The 19941-nt window shown below is 51.8% G+C and overlaps 1 protein-coding gene across 1 annotated transcript in view; it reads right to left on the reverse strand.

Moving 5' to 3' along the window:
* CALN1 (calneuron 1) overlaps positions 1-19941 on the reverse strand; it is a 390899-nt gene that overhangs the window by 288308 nt on the left and 82650 nt on the right. Inside the window, exon 2 of the mRNA XM_075528543.1 lies at positions 3021-3141. Within this exon, the coding sequence (XP_075384658.1) occupies positions 3021-3141 (121 nt within the window). The remainder of the gene's footprint in view (positions 1-3020; positions 3142-19941) is intronic.

The following is a 19941-nucleotide window of genomic DNA, read 5'->3' on the forward strand; positions in this document are numbered from 1 at the left end:
AAGAGCAGTTTGAGAAGTTCCGACAAACAGATGCAGCATTGGAAGCGCTCGTTCATCTTTGCCAAGAAATTTGGAAGATGGCGCTGGCCCACCAACTGGAAGAGCAGCACACAGGTGACCTTCCGAAGAAAGAGCCAACAAGATGTAGAAATTACCAATCAAGGGGAGGCCAATCCCAACTCACAGAACCCACTCACTGCTGTCCGGTCAATGCCAACTCCTAGTGGCCTCGGTGGGTGTCAGAAAATGTAACTTGATGGGAGTAAGAAGCTCCAGTTCAAAGTGCCGACCTTACAGATCGCAACCCGGTGCAAAACCACCAGGGGTCCTCTGCCATCAGAGCCTCATCTTTTGCTGGCGGGCTAGCTGGTGGGTGTGAACCAGGGACCTTTTGAGTAGCAGCCTATCACTGACCCAACAGCATCAACAATACAACAGTTCACTGCCATCAAGTCACTGCTGACTCACAGCGTCCCCGCGTGGCTTTCTGAGACTCTTAACTGCTGACGGGAGGAGAAAGCCCAGTCTTTCTCCCTAGGAGCCACTGGTGGTTTTGAACTGCTGACCCTTCAGATCACAGCCCAATGTGTAACCACGGCACCACCAAGGCTCCTCAACAATACAAGGAGACTTCAAAAAGTGCATGGAAAATGGAATTAACTGGGTTTTTCTACAAAGTATTCGAAATCCTCTCTATAATGAATATCACACGCAAGTACCATTGCCTGAAGATAACTTGAAAAAAGACCTGCTGGAAATGGGAGCCAGATTCAGGGGACATGGAATGAGGACTATGATGGGTGCTGGCGTCAGATGGCTCGCGGCTGAAAGCAGAGGGGACCAGCAAGATGTTTACTGGTGATTTCGTGACCGTGCTAAGGCCGCCCCTGCGTGGGTCGTCACAAATGATGGGTGGCTTTGCAGTGAATGGGTCCCTGGTGAAGGGCACCCTGCTCTATAACGAGGGGCTGTGAGAACGCAGAAGACCTTCATACAAGGTGAGCTCACCCATGAGGTGGAGGCGGCCCGAGCTCAAACCGAGGGACCCTGGGAGGATGGCACCAGACCAGGCAGTGTTTCCCCTGCTGTACATGGACTGGCTGTGCGTCAGAACCGACTCAGCAGCACCGACCAGCACACTGGGCTCCATGGGAACCCGCATCCAGTCAGTGGCCGTCTTAACACGCCAGGCGCCCCTGCAGGGGCCCTTGTGGGGTCAGAAAGAACCAACGAAGAAAAAAGGTCATTCCCTCGGAGAAAATGAGAAATCATCTCCAGGGCACTTGTAAGGTTCCGGCTGCACTACTAACCTAGAGTCGGGGATTCAATCCCACCCCTGAGCGCTGGGATCCACCTCTGTAGATGAGGGTAGACAGCATGGATCACCCAGAACGGTTCTGCTCTCTGACAGTGGGGGTCGTGGTTCCTCCCAGCAAAGCTGGGCTGCGGGAGGGAGAGGGGCTTGTAAAAACCTCCAGTCGACTTCGAACCACCACTTGGTGAGGAATTTCAGTCTCCTGAGTAGTTTCTGGAGAGGCGGAGCAGAGGCCTCCCAACACCTCCCAGAACTGATGCCTGAACCTAGGGGTCTGTTCTTGGCAACCTGCTCACACCCCCAATGAACACCGGAGATTCTGAGCAAAACCTCCTGAGAGGGCAGAGAAGGCTGGACCCTCCCCTTCCCAGTCTGTTCTTCCAGGGCTCCAGGGCTCTGCAGGTCCTAGTGGAGAGATCAGGCCCTTCCCGACTCAATTCCCAGCATCTGCGTCCCACACCCCACAGCCTGTGGCCAAGTGACCAAAGGCCAAGAGCTCCATGGGGCTCCACCAGTTTGTCCAGACCTCAGTGACCTCAGTCTCTGTCCCTAAGAGGCTCAGCTCCATGGGCCATCTAAGTCTCCCAGCTGCTCCACTGGACCCAGTGTCCCGAGGCTGGCCCGGGCACTCATGCAAAGAAGAATGCCAAAACATGAGACAAGAGGGGGGACACCATCCACCAAGGACTGGCCTTCCTGCTTTCCTCATCTCCTAATAAGCTAGAGGAGGTGCCAGGGGGAAGGCGAGCTCTGGCTACCTCCCCAGGCTGGCACCCAGCCCCCCACCTCTTCTCTTTGGGAGCAGTGGCTGGGCCACCAGACCTGGTGATCTGAGCCATGACACTTGGAATCACACTTGCCTGGCCACCTGGGGCCACTGTGCAATGCATGGTGTAACGCTGAGGAAGGGGGTGCCAGAGGGGCTTCAGCAGATGTCTCAGTTAGGCGCACAGCTGGTCGACCGTCTATTCTGGAAACATTTTCTGTCTCTCCTTTTTTTAATGTGTTCTTTTTAATGATCTTTTGAATCAGGGGGCTGGTGTACCCAGGATGCAGTGGGGCACTCTGCTCTGCTCTCCATGATGGATTGAGTCTTAGTGGTCCCGGTGTTCTTCCCACCCCTCACCCCTGCCAGCAGCCCCCAGGCCTGGACCTGGTTGGCCAGAGATGGAGGCAATTCAAGTGACCGCTGTGCCCACCCATTCCGGCACGACTTCTAGGTGATTCTGCCCTGGGCAGGACTGAAAGCCCAGGGCCGCCCATCAAAACATGGCCATTAGCAGAGCGGACACCTCCCATGCAGCTGGGCCCCCCTGTAAGGGACAAGACGGCCCAGGACTGGCGGGTTATAAAGGCTCCCAAAACTGTAACCAGAAAATACCTTTGAGAGAATCAAAGATTATCTTCTCTCCACCTGCCCCCCCCCCTTCAGTATCCAAGGAAACCAAAACCGTCACCATCAGGTGTCCTGGCGACAAGGTCTGTCCCCCACAAAGGAGACATTCTGGTGGGATTTCATCTCTGAGCACTTCACCACCCCCACCCCACCTTGGCACTGCGCAGTTCCACCTGGACACAACTGCCCGTGGCTGGCCAGGGCCGGGTGCTACCCACCCCCCTAGATTCCCAAAGGCCACCCTGGAGGTGGGGTGGGAGGAGATTAGCAGCGCTGTGACGGTCAAATAGGGGTAGGGGGGCTCCTTACCATCCAGCTCCTCCACCGAGATGTTAGCAAGCTGTTCGCTGTCGCTGCCCGCAGACAGAGAGCGGTTGAGGTAATTCCCCTTGTACAGCAGGCCGGCGGTCACGTGGTGGAACGGCATCTTCTCCCTGGCCACAGAGAAAGACCCCATCACGTCCCCATTCTGCTTCTAGGACAGCTACGCGCCAAACAGCGGTTGTGCTGGAGGGTGGGCCAGAGGGTCCTCGGGGGTCCCCATGGCCCAAGCAATTCCCCAGAGACAGTGCTTCCTCACTTCCAGCCCTTCCTGCACACCCCACCACCGCCACCACCATGACCACCACTCCTTCAGCCCGCCTCCCCGCCACACCTTTGATTCACTGGGCTGGGGAGGGGGTGGGGAGGTCGGTGGGAGAGCAGGCTTGGATGCTCTTTGTTAATGCACCAGGAGGGTACCCACCACCCATCTCCACGTGGAGGAAGGCGTGTGGCTGTGCTGGTCGCTGAGCAGACCTCAGCGGAGCTTCCAGGCTGAGACAGATGAGGAAGCAGGGTCTGATGACGGCTTCTGAAATGACCCCGGCTCACAACAGCCTGACCCCACCCCAAGTCCCAGGAAAGGCCCAGGGCCAGGTGGCTGTGTTTTCTTCCATCGTGGCTGGGGATCGCCGTGGGCTCGGGGCTGGCCCACAGCAGTCAAGGACATGGAAGGAGAATGAGAGATGGAGGAAAGGCGGGAAGACCGGTGGACCCCTCCCTCCCCATAGTCCTATCCCAACTTCTGGTTTCTCATCACAAAAGGGGGGGGGCATCAGGGTTCAGAAAGCTCTAATCACCACTGGGCCCCACAGGCAGGAATGAAGACACGCCCTCTGCCATCACACACAGCCACCCTACAGAGCGGGGCAGTCCCGCTTGGCAAGACTCCACATCTGTACCGGAGCAGACCGCCTCGTCTTTCTCCAAGGAGCAGCTGCTGGGTTTGAACCATCAACCTTGCCATTAGCAGCCCAATGCTTGGCTCACAGCGTCATCAAGACTCCTCAGCAGGAAGGATGGTGGGGCATCAAACCGTGGTTCCCCATAGAGCTCTCTGAGGTAAGCTGGGCAGGACTGAAGGAGCCATCTCTCCCCCACTAGAGCCCTTCAAACCCAGGGCGGCTGCTCCCCTTCCTCGTCTCAAATATCCACCATGTTCCATGGGGGTGGCTTGTAGAATCCCTCTTGCACTAAAGTCTGAGTCCACATGGTGACCTGGAAGGTCATGGGCACAGCCTGCAGCTCCCCACCCCACCCCACAGCTCCCCGCAGCAGCAAGGTGCAAATTTACAGTAGAATCAGCCAGCAGAATGCCTGCGCCTGCAGGCTCCAGGCACTCGGACCACACTGCTCAGAAAGACCCAGAAACAAGGGAGAGACCCAGTCATGGAGTGGGGGAGCTGGAGGGTGCTGTTGGGGGGAGGGGTGCTTGATTTCCCCATGACCCCCACCTAGTGACCCCTCCTCTCCCTCCTTTGACGTCAAGTCCAGCGGGTGTCCTCATGGGGGCCAGGGGCTGCTGCAATGGAACCTTGAAAGCTTTAGGAGGGTCTTGACGGAGCCCCAGCGGGGCTAGAGCCCGAGTCTCCTCCGTCCAAGCCGCTCCAGGGGCGGCACCAGACATTCCCACCGGGATGTCAAAGTCTCATCCCTAACACAAGATGTCTGAAAAGGAATTCATTATCTTCCCAGAACATAGGCCACACTTGCTGATGTCTCCATCTCCATCAAAGGTACGTTTCACTCAGCAGAGCAATGGAGACGAGGCTCACAGGTGCTCTGGCCCCCCAAAGAGTGAAGCAGACACATGACTGCGTCAGAGCCAGCTGCCACCTTCTGAGTCACCTAGACGCCTTCTCCGGTGAGCAAAAGGCACACCCGCAGCCCTACCTCCGCCCCCACCGCCCCCCAAGGCTACGATGCAAACCACAAAGCACATGCCTGCGTGTTCTTCAAGAACAAGGGGCAGAGGTTCAGCCCAGTGCGGTCTAGCCATCTACCCAAGTGGTCTGCAAGCATCTGTCTGACTGCAGTGTCCTTTACCGGAAGCACGTCCACCAGCACCTCAAAGCCAGAAGGGGCATACCTCCCTCCCGTGTGTAAGCAGAGCTTCCAGGCTGAGAAAGGGCTAGTGATATACTTCTGGAAATCGGCCCAGGAACACGTTAGGGATCACAACAGGACACCCCTGACCGGCTGGCTCTGGGCAGGTCATCAGGCACAGCTCCGAGACTGAAGAATGTCCTGTTGAGTGGCACAGTCGCCTTCAAGAAGGACTGGGTCCCACTGCCAAGCATGAGGATGGCACAGCGTTGAGCAGCATCTCCTTCTGTCCTTCGGACGGTCACTAAGAGTCACGCTGACTCCTCTACAGCAGCCTCCCTCCTTGTCTCATCTGCAAGCCTGTGTTCTGACCTCGGAGTTGACTGGTGAGCATCGGCCCCATCACCTGGGACCTCATTTTCCTTACAAGCAGCCCAGCTTTCTCGGGTCTGTGCTTTGGTGACTGGCGCACAGGCTGCCCCGCCTGGTGCAGGGCAGAGTCGGGCCATGTTGAGCTTCCCCGGCAGCAGCTCTGGTACCCAGCTCAACCCACAGGCTTTTCCTCCGTTAGGAAGTAGCCCACATCACTGAATTACCTGGAGACTGAGCCAGTCAGGTCAGTACCCGAGCTCAAAGCACATCTTCCCATTTACCCTCGAAAATAAACTCACTGCTCCACTTTCTCAGTGATTTATAAATAGCTTCTCATTCTACCTTTCTGGGTCTTTGAGTGGCTGCTGAGCAAAAGGTTAGCGGTTCGGGTCTACCCCCATGGTGCCTTGGAAGAAAGGCCTGGTGATCTTTGGCAAAATCAACCACCGAGATGCCTGTGGAGGGCAACTCTTTTCCGACCCATATGGGATTTTGAGTCAGGAGTCAGAATGGACTTTGAGCCCCTTCCGCCGAATTGGTCACCTTTTTTGTGATGATGTCACTCGCACAAGCATCCAGTTCACCGGAGACCAGGCCAGTGCTCCCCCGCGCCCCAGTTCAGTCTCCAAACAAACGCAGAGAAGATTGGTCACAACCAAATCCCATTTGATACACCAATTCTCGTTTGCTGCCAACGCAGACCGCTTGCAAAATTAGGTGCCCATTCAACTCACCCAGGTTCTGCAACCCAATAAAGCTCCAGGCTTTGTGGGGAAGAAAACACGTGCAGGGGATCCGTCCGTGCAGATAAATAAAGGCTTGTTGGAGAAAGGCAAGAGCTAAAAACAGCCGCTGCAATTAGGACTGCTTCTCACTCCTGGGCGTCTGGGGAAATCCGAACTCCATTAACACAGGGAAATACGCAAAGGCTAACCTTGACCGGAAGCTAAAATTTGCAGTGTTTTTATATGGCCCAGGAGCAAAAACAGGGAGGTTTTCACCTGCAATCTGACCTGATAAGAAAAAGTGATTTGAGACTGTCTCCTGTGTAAATGTTTTCTGTACCGAGCTCTGTTGGTGCAGTGGATTGCTTGTTGGGCTGCTAACCATGAGGTCAGCAGTTCAAACCCACCAGCCTCTCTTTGAGAGACAGCTGGTGCTTTCTCTTACTGTAGGATCCCTAGTGGTGGCATGGTTACATATTGGACTCCTAACTACAAGGTCAGCGGTTTGAAACCACCAGCTACTCCTCGGGAGGAAGACAGGGCTTTCTACTCCCAAACAGAGAAAAGGAAAGGCTTTCCACCACTTAATTACAGTCTTGGAAATGCGCAGGAGCAAGTGTCTTCTGTCCTATGGGGTCACCCTGAGTCAGCACTGACTCGAAGGCAGTGAGGGTTTTTCAGTTTGTTGAGAGCTCTAAAGGGCTTTATTCCAGCTGCAGAGATTCTGGCAACAGACCACAGGAAGGGGGGGTGGGTGCATCTAGAGAAATGCACCTTAGGGAGCCCTCAAAACATGTCCAGAGGACATAAAACTTGTTGGCCTCTAGCCAGGAGTGATAGGAAGTCTGCTGACGCCTGGGTTCATTGCAGCATGCCTGGGGAGAGCAGGGATGGACAGAGAGTCCCCACCTTCAATTCCAAGACACAGCATCTACCAGGGAAACCAACCATGGCTCAGCAGCAGAATCCTCTGGGTTTGAGACCCGGCCACGGAACCTCCAAGGCGGCCACCATTGCTCTGTCCCCAATGGCTTGTGTGGTGCTAGGAATCTGAGCAGGTTTCAGCAGACCTTCCAGGCCAATCCCGACTGGGAAGACAGTCTTGGTGACCTACTTCCAGCCTCGCAGTTCTCTGCATAGCCATATTTTGACCTGCAATGGATCGCGGAGATGGCACCGGATAGGGCGTCTTCCCATTGTGCATGGGGTGGCCATGAGGAAGCGGGGAAGGGGGAGCAGGGGTTTACCTCCCCAGCAGTTAACAGCAGCACCAGCAATGACAGGGTGGGAAGGAAGCGTCCACTAAGTCAGCAGGGATGGGATCTCAGTGACCCATCCTCAGTGGCACAGCCACCCTTGGCATTCAGAGACAGACCGTCAAAGACAACACAGAGAGCTTTATCTAGCAATGTGTCCTCTCCCCTGGGGCTCGGGGATGGCAGTGGCAACACCCCCAGTCCCCTTTGCCCTGGGTCAGAATTGTGTCTGTCCAGCTTGTGGCTGCTGGTTGCCACTGACTGAGCTGGCTGTGGTGCATGGCGACCTGGTGTGTAAGGGGATGAGACACTGCCCAGTCCAAGGCCTCCATCCTGGTCATTGGCATGCTTGAGGTCTGTGGTTTCAGCTATGATGTCACCCATTCTTGGAGGGCAGCTCTCATTTTCACTGACCCTCTACCTCACCAACCTGGATGCCCTTCGCACACAATGGGTTGTTCCTGATGGCGGGTCCAGGGTCGACGAGTCAAGAGCCTCACCTACGTCACTTCCCAGGATCCTTCCGGATCTATCTCTCCTAAGAGGGGTGTGTTGGTTGTAAAGGCAGATAGGGTCCGATCCTAGCCCTCCTTACCCCCATTGAGAAAAGGCTGGTGCTTCTGTGCCCACTTGGAAGCCGCATCCCCCAGGAGGCCACAGGGTTAGAAGCAGGAAGTAGGGGCATTATTGGGCACCAAGATGTGAAACCAGCCGTAGCCTGGGAGGTTGGGGAGAAGCCCTCTGGGAGCCATGGCCTAGGGCCCTCACAGTGGTCCATGCCTTGCTTCAGAGCAAGGAAGACCCAAGGAATGGCTTCGCGTCCCTGAGTGAGAGCGAACACCATCAATAGCTAACCGGAAGGTTGGGGGTTCAAGCCCATCCAGTGGCATCTCAGAAGAAGGGCCTGACGATCTCGCTCCCTCACACACTCCCCCCAACTCCCGTGAAAAACTCAGCTGTTGGAAAGCCTCTGGAGCACACTTCGACTCCGACGCCCACGGGGTCTCCAGCAAGCGGGCTTTCAGGGACCCCTCAGATAAGCCAGGACGATCTGATCTCCTCCTCAGAGCCCACGAGCTACATTGTGGGGACAGGATGATCCTACCTTGCTCCGGCAAAGATGGACTCAGCAAGTGCCAGCTGGACACGGGGCATTAGGCTGAGTGCCCATAAAACAGTCCTGTTCCCTGGTTGAGGTCCTGCAGGGGCGGGCCAACTGGCAAGCGGCGAGTTTGGCCAGATCCCAGCTCCGACAGGGATGAGTAAGCAGAAAAGAACTGGCTGGGCTCTGTGTGAAAAAGCCGAGCCGCCGGACGGGCAGTGTCCCTGGACAATCCAGTGGGCTGCTTCCTATCTATTTCCATTTCCATCCATGAAGCCGCAGCCTGCACTGCATCGTGGGCGTTCATCTGCCTAGATGACCGTGGTTTCTCCATAGCCAGACCTGTAGTATGTATTAACCGAACTCACTGCATGGAGTCAACGCCGACTCATAGCACCCGATGGGACAGGGTAGAACTGTCCCTGTGGGTTTCAGAGGCTGTAAATCTTCACAGGAACACAAGCCTCATCCTGGTCCTGTGGAGTCGCTGGTGGTTCCCAACTGCGGCCCTCACAGTAAGCAGCTGGATGCAAACCAAACCAAACCAAACCCACATTGCTGACTCATAGCGAGCCTATAGGACAGGACGGAACTAACCCCTGGGCGTTTCTGAGACTGTGCAGCTCTTTAGGGGAGTAGAAAGTCCCATCTTTCTCCCTAGGAGCAGGTGGTGCTTTTGAACAGCTGACCTTACCCTTAGCAGCTCAACGTGTCACCACTCTGCCACCAGGCCTCCTTGCAGAACCCGGACAGCTAGTTCAAGCATGTCTACCTGCCCCGTGGTTTTCCATGACAGAGTCCTATGGCATGTTGTTTATCCAGTGCCCAACTGACAAGGAGACGTAAACAAACATGCGGCAGTGAACCACGCGTGTGTGTGTGTGTGTGTGTGTGTGTGTGTGTGTCTTCCTGTATGTCTGCAGAAATTTCTCTAGATGCCTTAGACAGATGAAACTTACACGGCTATTGCTTATGGGAATCTTCACCTTTCTGGGTGTTTGCCAAATCACTCTGCAAAGTGAGTGAGTTGGTCCTCTCTTAGAATGTAACATATCGGGTCCGAGTGGTTAAAACTGCAACTGTGACTGTCTCATAGTTTCTACAGGTTCAGAATCTGGACGCACCTGAGCATGGGCGGGGATCGTGGGCTTTGTTCCTAGAGGCTGGTTCAGTGGGTGCTGACGGTCACTTCTGAATTGATGTAGAATTTTACTTTCAGGGACCCACCTACAAGCCACTCCTTCAGCCCTGCAATAATTTTGTAAGCATCCAATTCCCTGAATGAAATCCCTTCCCGAGCACGGAGTACGGACAGCTGCTGCACCTGGACCATGATGAAAACGCAGCATCCTATCACCCCGGTTCCTTAACTGTTTTCAAAATGGTCATTTTCTTATCTCTCGGCACATCTCCTAAGCAGTGTCCTCCAGAGGACTTCCAAATGTACCAACCGTTTTTCTCACTGCTGTTTAGCAAACTTGCTGCTTAATTAACCTGTGGGTTACACGCTGGGCTGCTCCCTGCAGCGTCAGCTGTTCTACTCCACCGGCCACTCCACGGGAAGAGGGTGAGGCTGTCTGTGTCTGTCAGGAGGGGCAGCCCCAGAAACCCCAGGGGCAGTTCCGCTCTGTCCGATAGGGTCGCTATGAGTCAGAATCGACTCGATGGCAGGGGCTTAGCTGGCTGGGGTTAGTCCATCTTTCATTTAAATGATGCTTCCTCCATTCTGGCTTTTTAAACTGTTTCTTCTCTAAATTCTCCCCTCTGTGGGTGCATCTTTCATTACAGTTTTCCGTCACCTCATCAGTGTTCATTGTGCTCATCATTTACAATCATTTTAACTGAGGTAGTTCCGTTTTTTGTTTTGTTGTTGTTGTTGTTGTTTCAGAATGTCATTTTATGATCTCCATTTCGTGAGGCATGAATCCAATCTATTTTTGTTGAAAGCTTTGTGGTAGTACATTACTCCCTGGCGTGGCTTACGGTTTTGAGGGAGAACTTCAGCAGGTGTCTGCTTCTTCTTTGGGGAGTTCCGTGTGCAGAGAGAGGGGTGCAAAGTGCAGGTGTGAGCGGAGTCCCGAGGGTGAAGGCAAGGATGGATCACCCAAGGAGCCAAGTAAACAGGGGTTTAGGGCATCCACAAAAGAGGCATGCCAGCCATCCAAAGTGAAGGCCCATCGATGACCAGCGAGGAGGGCACTGAACAAAATGTATAGCAGCGGCCCCAGAGCAGGAGAAGGTGCCACGCCAAGGTGAGGCTACGAGGTCCCTCCCACTTCCACACCTCCACAGCCCCCTCCGGTGTGGCTGCACAAGGCCTAATCTCAGCAAGTCTCTTGGGAGTGTGTAATGTCTTCCTAATAAACATAATGTGGGGGGGAGGGGAATCAAGTCTAACTCTGCTCCATTCACCTAATCTGCAACGTGATCCAACATGAGCAGTTATTGGGCAAGGACCGGTTAGATGACTAGGTAAGAGGATTCTGCGCTACTTTGGGAGAGAACCTTCTTGCTCATCCGTGTCTGCTGATACAGCCAGGAGAGCCGGCGACACCCTTTGCCAGGATCTAAGCATGAGGGGGTGCTCTTACACAGGTCCCAGCAAACAACACGTGGGAACTCTGTTCTTGGATGCAGAAGCCGGGGAACTTGGATGAGTGGACCACTGTGATGAATTCAGTCAAGTTCCCTTTCAGCTGCATGGTACCCCCATGCAGAGTCAAGGCCTCTAGCTTGTCAACATTAGTACTTAGTGGTGTCCACGTGGATGAATCTAGCATACACTTCCTAGAATATCAACACGGGGCATCATATCATACTAAAACAGCAGATGTCCTGTGTGGACTCACCAGCTCATTGCCATCAGGTTGAATCGGCTCATCATGACCCTAGAGGACAGGGGAGAAATGTCCCTGTGGGTTTCCGAGACTGTATCTTTTTACGGGAGTAGAAAGCCTCCTCTTTCTCCCACGGAGCAGCTGGGGGTTACGAACTGCTGACCTTGCAGTTAACAGCCCAGTGTTTATCTCACAAGAAAAATTCTCATTTCGGCACCCAGTGAGTTTCATTTGTTATTGTCTGTTGTACCGGATACGGTGCTTGTTCTTACTCTATCCACGCTAGCAGGTGAGGTGTCAGGCACATTCAGAAGACACAAAATTCAATTATGTATTTATTGTGCCACATGCTTCCGTTTCGTGACGGGCATGATCCAAGAGGACTGGGGACTTTTATCAACACGCTACATTTCTATTTTCTCGGAATGCCTCTGGATCTCTGTGTCAGGAAACGGAACGATTCTCCCAGGAGATAAGTTCAATACACATTTAAATCATAAAAAGGATATTGCTGTCGTTGTGAGGTACCTTCGCCTCCATACCCGTCATAGCCACGCTAGGTACCACGGAAGGAAAATGCTGTATAAAGTTGACTTTCTTCAAAGGAACGAATGGATACCGCAAAGACTCACAGGACAGACTTGCTCATCGAAGCAGCGCTATTGTTACCACTATGTGTGTATCTCCAAATACGACAGCGGAGCAATTCACAAAGAAATACAATGTATCTTTTAGAAAGCTGGGATATGGTAACAAGTGCACCTTTCATTCCAGACCGATGGGGTGTAACTCTCACGGCCAGCAGCATGGTGATCGCGTGATTCCTGTGCTTCTAGAGCTGAGGTGCGGCGCGAGAACCAAACCGGGTCCTCAGACTGAGCCTGCCCTGCTGGGTGCCCCATGCTCTTTGCGATGGCCCCACTGCCACCGTGGGCACCATCAGATGCCCGGTGAGTTGTGAAGGGGCAGCCTCCCAGGATGGAAAACAAGGGCACGGGTGTTGGAGTATTAATTCGAGGCACAGGGTGTGGAGTATTATTCCGTGGCACAAGTTTCTGAGGATTATTTCAGGGGGTACGTTTTTGAGTATTACTTCAAGGAGCAGGTTTCTGAGTAATATTTCAGGGTGCAAGTTTTTAAGTATTATTTCAAGGCATACGTTTCTGGGTGTTATTTCCAGGTACAAGTTTTTAAGTATCATTCCAAGTCATAAGTTGTAGAGTATGATTTCAGGGTGCAAGTTTCTGAGGATTATTCCACAGCACAAGTTTCTGAGGATTGTTTCAGGGTGTGTTTGAGCATTATTTCAAGGCATGCATTTCTGAGTGTTATTTCTAGGGGCACGTTTCTAAGTAATAGTCCAGGGGGTACATTTTTTAGTATTTTTTCAAGGTGCAAGCTCCTGAGTGTTATTTCAAGAGGAGAAACACTTGTGGAGAGGTGTGGCCCAGGGCCCATCAACAAACGGACTACAGGATTACAGAATGCAGAAACAGAATCCAGTTCAATGTCACTATTTTTGACTGCCCTGCAAACACTATTTCTTTTGACTAATTCAGAGCTGAAGAACAAAATTTCACATTCAAAAGCCTTTTTTTAAAACTTACTGATCTTCGAATGTAAATTTTTCTGTTAATGTCCAAATTTGAAATTCACTTTTATTTGATAAATCTTACTTGTTTTAGACCTGATATTTATTTGCAATTATTCAAAGGCATCTGCGATGGTAGAACCAAATTTTAAAAGTGACACATTTTGTACCCAGGTGAAACGGCAATAACTAAGTGGAGTGTAAAAATAAAAGCTCCCAGAGATAAAGAGGGAAAAGGATTTGTAAATCCCTAAGGGACCATTCCAAATTAAATTCCTTTTTAAAACATAATTTAAATCAGAAACCACTTCCGGTAAACGGCCCAGTGTAATAGGTACAAATCAGTGTACTATTATTACTGCTAGTACTGAAACGACTAAAAAATAATCTCATTGCCACCAAGTCGGTGCTGACTCACAGCGACCCTGTAGGACAGGGTGGAAATGCCCTGTGATTTCTGAAACTGCAGTGGGAGTAGAAAGCCTCATCTTTCTCCCTCAGACTGACTGATGCCTTCAAACTGCTGAACTTGCTGTTGGCAGCCCAACCGCAGGGCCCTTTAAAGCATGAAGAGCAACAGGAGAGTAACAGAATTAACCCAAAACAAGAGTAACAGAATTAACAAAGGCGACTGTTGTCAATGACAGAAGTGCACCAGCAGTACAGAGTGCCAGCAATCATTTCGGAGCAGGTACATGTTATACCCTAAGTCTTGCATGAAAAGAAGGGTGGAGATATATGAAGTTCCTTCAGACAGATTCTCCTTCTGAAACAACGTGGGCAAGATCAGCAGTTCAAAACCACGCATCTCAGAAACCCACCGGGGCAGTTCTACCCTGTCCTATAGGATCATGATGAGTTGACATGGAGTCGATGGCAGGGAGTATGATTTTTTTTGGGGGGGGGGCGAGATTTACAACAAAGGCAGCAATAAAATTGAAGTAGGAACCAGGTAAAGCAAAATTTGAGCAAGTCCATTTTCCCTGGTGGAAGGATCAACAGAATTTCCCATTTGACTGTCGAATAACTAAGCTCACCAGCGCCCTTTCGCCATTGTAGAATCTGTGGAATGCTCTCTTTGTAGAAAGCATGATTATGTAGGAAATCTTAGTAGCCTGCATCCACTCAAATTGGATAATCCAACTCATCTCCTTCTGCAAAACACGGCATGCACCACTTTGGCATTCAACTGCTAATGCCATGGTTGCATTTCAAAAAAGTTACAATGTGGACAGGTGAGAGACACATACACAGATATCACACACGTATACACAGACATGTGTGTATGCATATACACATATATATATACATACAGAGAGAGCGAGATGTATCTGCATGTATAACCAGACGCATCTATGTATCCCTCACACCCCATTCCAACATGTGAATAAACCAGTGGTCACTACTTAGGGTCCTCATGGCCTTTGCTGACCCTGGCTCAGGCCTCTTCTTACATTAATTGGGAAGCAGATTGCCAGGTCTTCTTCCAAGATGCTTCTAAAAAAAAAAAAAAAAAAGCCAAACTCACTGGCATCCAGTCGCTCCCAAGTCACAGCAAATCCTAGAGGACAGAGTAGAACTGCTCATGTAAGTTTCCAAGACGGCAGCGCTTTGCAGGAACAGACACCTCAGCCTTCTCCCACAACGTGGCTGGTGGCTTTGAACTGCCGACTTTATGGTTAGCAGCCCAACGCATAAGCCAGTAGGGCACCAAGGCTCCTTCCAAGGTACCGCTCAACTCACTGACATGGAGTCCATTCGGACTCATGGCGATCCTAGAGGACAGGGTAGAACTGCCCTGGGGGGTTCTGAGACTAACTCTTCATGAGAGGAGAAGGTTAGTCCTTCTCCTGGGGAGCAGGTTGGTAGTTTTGAACTGCTGACCTTGTGGTTAGCAGCCCAACGAGTAACCACTAGTCCAGGTGCCTCTAGGTCAGCATTTCTCAACCTGTGGGTCGCAACCCCTCTGGTAGTCGAACCACCCTTTCACGGGAGTCACCCGATTCATCACAGTAGCAAAATGACAGTGATGAAGTAGCAACAAAAATAATGTTATGGTTGGGGTCGCCACAACATGAGGAACTGTATGAAAGGGTCACGGCCGGAAGAAGGTTGAGAACCACTGCTCGATGTGGTCTCAAACCTCCAACCTTTCCATTATCAACCACACAGAGGTTCCATTGATCACACAGAATCCTCAGTAGAGGCATTTGAAAGGTGGTCTGCCGCCATGGGATAAAAGCAGGAATAATACTGACAGTCTCTTAAGCACAACTAAAATTTAATTTGAAATACTCGCCTAATTACTGGCTACATTAACATTAAACTGATCATTACAGGCTAGCCATAAAATAACAAAACCAGGAACCACGGCCATTGGACACAGCACAGGCTGTAGCAAAGCAGCATCCAGGTGAAGTGTGAAATAATGTAATGCCCCATTATTGAAACAAACAAAACCAAAAGGAAGCCAGCCTTCCACTCGAGACCGTAGAAAAAGAACAAGACCAATCCGCGGCCAGGAGAGAAAGGACTCTCACGAGGAGGGAATTAACTAGCAAAGAATCGAACAATGGGGCCACATTGACAGAGCCGGTCCCTGAGACAATGGGAATAAGCTAAGCCAATCCGGCACAGTCACTGAACTGAAGCAAATGAAGAGAGGAATTGTGAACGTCATTCTTCGGGAGGGGAGCGGAAGGAGCAACGCTCGCTGGAGAAATTTTAAACCGCTGATGAAATGATTGCTGGTCCCTCAAAATCTAGATGCTGAATGTTTCTTTAATAAAGGTAGAGCGAATGATTCAGAAGGGCTCAGGCCTCGCAGACATTCTGCTGCCCCGTATGGATTTTTATGCCTGCTGCGGCCAAAATCCACCTCAGAAGGGGCCTCAGTCCGAATGGAAGGCAGCGTCCCTGGTACGAAATGTGGCATCACAGCGTCCATCCTTCCGTCCCCGCCAACAGGCCTTGCAGACATTCAGCTGATAAAGTTTCATCTCCTCCAATGCCAACTGTGGAGCTTTGGTGGTTCTGTGGGTTAAACACTGAGAGGCTAACCACTAGTTTGGCGGTTCAAACCCACCAGCCACTCCTCGGGAGAAAGAGGAGGCTGTCCTGTCCCATAAAAATGCACAGCCTTGGAAAGCCCAAGGAGCCCCTCTGCTCTGTCCCGTAGGGTCGCTGTGAGTCGGAATCCACGCGTCGGGGGCTGGGTTCTTTAATGCCAATTGTCGATTTTGCAAATTGATTGATAGAAAGCAGTTCCATTCGTGTCCTTCTAACCACAGGGCCTCGGAGCCGCGAAGAGCGGATCTGGAAAATCCTGGGACCCGCTGCCCTCCTTGCGCTTTCAGAATTTTTTTAAGTTGGCAGATCTGGAAGTTCGTAGCTCTCACGAGCATGTCTTTCTTTTTCTTCTTCCTTAAGCTGCTGTGGCAGTTACACAATTTCATGTCAACTTGATAAAAGAATGAAGGGTCAGAGCCGGAAGATGTCTCCTTGTGGGCGTGGCCTAATCATGAGGATTCTGGGAACTCCCTCTCTTCTGGAGAGACAGCCCACACACTCTCTCTCTGCTTCGCTTGCCTATTGACAAGCCACCTGGAGCTGCATTGATGGCAGCCAAAGCCCTGGAGATGTGTCCACTGCCACTAGATCCACAGGACTTTCCACCTACTGGCTTGTGATCTTCCTGCATTTGACATCATTGCATGTGCTTCGTGAGTCTGAAGAGGAATTTGCAGACTAGTATCGGTCATGTGGGCTAATAGCAGACTGATGGCCTTGATCTGGACTGGGCTGGGATGTTTTCTCAATACACAATTGCTCTTTGATATAAAGCTCTTTCCTATACATAAATGAGTCTCCCCGGATTTGTTTCTCTAGTCTACCCGGACTAACACAGCTGCAAAGTCATGCAATGATTGAAACATCCCCTCTGCAAGATATAAGACCTTCATTTCCAAAGACAGCCTACCCGCTGTGTGCACTTCCTCGGGAGAAGCGGTGGTTTCTTCCCTCACTGCTTCTGGGTCGCCTGTCCATGTGGAGCAGACGACACCTGCCATCTCAGTCCGGGTCTGACAAGCTCCGAGCCCTGCAATGTACCTGGTAACTCAGAATATGCACCAGGCCTTTCTGAGCCACAAACACTGTGGGGTCTAATCTTCTATCTCGCCTCAAAGAGCTGGACCCAGTTTCCCGATTCCTGGAGGTGAGTCTCCAACTCTACCTTCTTCTGCTACTGCTTTGAAAGTGCTGTGGGCCACCTGGCGGTCCGATCTGAGGCGGGGGAGCAGCAAGCTTTGGAAACTGGAAAGTGTCAACCCAAAGGTTTGCCCACGGCCCCGAGGTCCTGTGCTTCCTTAGCAACATGGTCCCGATGCTGGGGCTTCTTGGTAGACATCGGTTGATGCCCCTTTCTTGGGCCTTTGTTTAGTCTAAACCTGTGGTTCTCAACCTTCCTCATGCTGTGACCATTTAATATAGTTCTTCATGTTGTGATGCCCTCCAACCACAAAACTATTTTCATTGCTACTTCATAACTGTCATTTTGCTACTGTTATGAATTGGGTGACCCCTATGAAAGGGTCGTTTGACCCCAAAAGGGGTTGCCACCCACAGGGTGAGAACTGCTGGTCTAAACAAATTCATATCACCTGTAAATCTCCCCCTAGGGGTCCCTGGATGGCACAGACAGTTAAGAGTTGGGCTATCAGCCAAAAGGCAGGTGGTTCAAACCCACCCAGAGGCAGCTTGGAAGAAAGGGCTGGCGATGTGCTTCCGAAAGGCCACAGCGTGAAAACCCCACGGAGCACACTGCTACTCTGCACACACCAGGGCACCTCGAGTCAAAACCAACCCAATGCCCACTGGTTTGGACTTGGGGGGGGGGTAAATCCCCCAAAGCAGATGCTTGTGTCGCAGCTACTGGAAGCAAACACAGGAGGAAGGACCTCACGGTCAACATCCCCATTTGTAAGTGTCCACCCCTCCCTGGACACTTCACACCCTGATGGGCAGTCACGGTCCACCAGGAACGCGGGCCTCCAATGCCTGTCCATGACACTCTTCAGAGAAGTTGTTGTTATTGCTACTAGCTGCCATCAGGTCGGCCCTGGCCATGGTGACCTAACATGAAACACTGTCAGGCCCTGTGCCACCCGCTGGATAGGCTGCAGCTCAGGTCACTGCGGCCCAGGACACTCGCAGGCTGACTTCAGGGATCTGATGACCGTGAACCAAAAGGTTGTCCCTCTGAACCCAGCCAACTCTGAGAGAGAAAGAGGAGACTGTCTGCTCCCGTCAAGATGCACAGCCTCGGGAGCTGCAGGGAGCAGTTCTACCCTGGCCTGGAGGGCCACCAGGGGTCGGCTCCCAGGGAGCAGGTTTGGATTTTGGACTTCAGAAATAGATCGCCAGATAGATCCTGTTTGTCCATCTGAGTCTAGAAGCTCTGCTGAAACCTGTTAGACACCAGGGCAACACACCAGCCTGCGACAATGGTGACTGCACATGCGGTCTCCTCCAGAGAAGGCAACCACTCAGCCACCACTGTCCCCATAATAGTGTATGTCTTTAACCCACTGCCAGGGAGCTGGCCCTACTCTGTATAAAGCTTCCAAGACTGTACCTCGTGCAGGGAGCAGACAGCCTCTTCCTTCTCCTGTGCAGCGGCTGGTGGGCCTGAACCACCAAACTTGCCCGGTCCACAGCACCCCCAGGGCTCCGTAGATATTAATCAAGCATCCCCTCTTCCAACATGTGCACCCAGTGGACCGCCGAATAGGTCCCACTGTGAAAACCGCTGCAGAGACATTCTGTTAAGAGTTTCAGAGCCAAGATGCCCGTCACCTCCACCCACTCCATCGCCCTCAGAATTCTGCCCCATCAAGGAAGTCCTGAGAAAAAACAAGTGACTATTTAACAGGGGGAGACACCCCAAAATGAACTCTCCAAACACCCAGAGTGGAATATCCGCAAATACCGGGACTCATCGTTCATAGCTAGAGGACAGTCCAAGCTTCGGCATAAGAGGATGAAATTGCAAAGAACAAGATGGATAGTGTTGGCGGCCGAAGAATGTCAACTTCCAAACATTATGAACAGCATAAATAAAAGTAATGGGCAATCGCAAAGTCTAACGAGGACATGAACAGACAATCGACAAACCATGAGAGAAAAAAAACTGTTGGTTTTCCAAGTAACCAAAGAAACACAAATGTTAAAAAGATGGCGTTTTCGGATTTTTCAGTGTGGGTTTGGGGAGGTTGCTGTGTTGACAATGCACCAGCTGCTGGTGAAGGTTTCCGTGCTCCTGTGATGCTGGGCAGGTTTCAGCAGCACTTCCAGACTGAGGGTCTAGGAATCACGGTCTGGCAATCAACTCCCAGAAATCACTCCATAAAATCGCCAGAGCCTCGGGAACACCAAGGTCAATTAAGCAAAACACAGGTGACAAAGAGAAGGTTCTACTTCCTACTTTGGGTGCAGAGAATGGGGTCTTAATAGCTCATGAGGTGTTGGAAATATCCATCTCTCACCTTCCAGGGAAAAGAGTGAAGAAAATCCAAAGAAACATGGAAACAATCCATCCGGTAAACTAACAAACCCCAAAAACATCAGCCCCCCACAATCCTGGGATCAGAACTAGACAGTGCCTGGCTGCTACTCCTGCCAACTGCTCTGAAAGGTCATGGATAGAGAGGAGGTGATGTGGGACAGAGCCCCAAAGCATACAAGAGACAAGCCTCACTGGTCAGAGACTGAAAGAGCCCCCGAAACTATGGCCATGACCCTTCATGCCTGGGACTGAGCGCATTTCCGAGTTAGTATCACCAACCATTGAAGAGGCCACATTTGCCGCAAGGACAAAGTTCAGAGGGTGGGGAGAGGAGGAGGATGGAAATGGGACGCCCAGGGAGGAAGTGGGGTGCCTCAGGGGAACGCAACGGAGGAGCTGACTCAGAATGTGTGTG

This window comes from Tenrec ecaudatus, chromosome 12, assembly GCF_050624435.1.
Source record: "Tenrec ecaudatus isolate mTenEca1 chromosome 12, mTenEca1.hap1, whole genome shotgun sequence".
In the NCBI taxonomy this organism is placed as follows: Eukaryota; Metazoa; Chordata; class Mammalia; order Afrosoricida; family Tenrecidae; genus Tenrec; species Tenrec ecaudatus.